Genomic DNA, 883 nt, shown 5'->3' on the forward strand with positions numbered 1-883 from the left:
GCCAGAAAAATACACTAAACTTGTGTAAATACAATTAACATTTTGTTTAAAAATGATGTTCAATGTCGTTGTTTTTGTAGCAGCCATAGTTTTAGTTACGTACAGTGTGGAAGGGAATTGTCCTCCAAAGGTAAAGTAATGCCCCATAATATACTATTATTTTATATGTTTGTAATAGATAATAATGCAAATGTAACTGCAGGTACTCTTTGTGCTCCAATAACTCAAGGATATGGTCGTGATGGGCGTGGATGGACGTGATGGAAGGCCAGGTCCTACTGGACCAGTTGGTCCACCTGGAAGAGATGGTATGAATTATGGAGTGAAAGGAGATAAAGGAGATCTAGGACCACAAGGACCTCCAGGACTTCCTGGTAAACAAGGCGAGAATGGCATAAATGGCAGGGATGGAGCACCAGGACCACAGGGACCTCCTGGAACTGGGGGTGTGTTCTTTACCAGATGGGGAGAGTTTTGTGTCCAAATACAACAGGAACAGAACTACTCTATAAGGGGAGAGCTGCAAGGCAGTGAAGGAAATCGTTGGGGGTTACAGTGGAGGTGGAGATTAATTACATATGTCTGCCTGATGAGCCTGAGTTTTTCTTATTTCAATGGTGCTTCTGATTACCAGTCATTTGTGGAAGGTTCAGAATATGAAGTTATTGATGGTAAAGGCCCTTTTAAACAGCTTCACAATCATATAATGTTCCTGTGTTGTCTGTTATGCTTCTACTAGAGCATCATATCTTATGATCCAGCAAAAGTAACCTGTCCTACAACATGGACTACAGAATATCAGGGCTACCTTATGACAGAACGATATATGCTGCACGAAACAAAGTCTATGAATGTGTTGATAAAAGATGCTGAAAGCATTCCA

At 41.0% G+C, this 883-nt stretch overlaps 1 protein-coding gene across 1 annotated transcript; it reads left to right on the forward strand.

Annotated features, from left to right (window-relative positions):
• Window positions 1–232: 232 nt before the first annotated feature.
• Window positions 233–671, forward strand: LOC121366741 (otolin-1-like; the record flags this gene model as incomplete). The annotated part of the gene is made up of 1 exon (XM_041491070.1): window positions 233–671. A coding segment is annotated over exon 1 (439 nt), but the record flags the coding sequence as incomplete, so codon positions are not given.
• Window positions 672–883: the final 212 nt, after the last annotated feature.

The sequence above is a fragment of the Gigantopelta aegis genome, unplaced genomic scaffold (genome assembly GCF_016097555.1).
Source record: "Gigantopelta aegis isolate Gae_Host unplaced genomic scaffold, Gae_host_genome ctg6931_pilon_pilon, whole genome shotgun sequence".
NCBI lineage: Eukaryota > Metazoa > Mollusca > Gastropoda > Neomphalida > Peltospiridae > Gigantopelta > Gigantopelta aegis.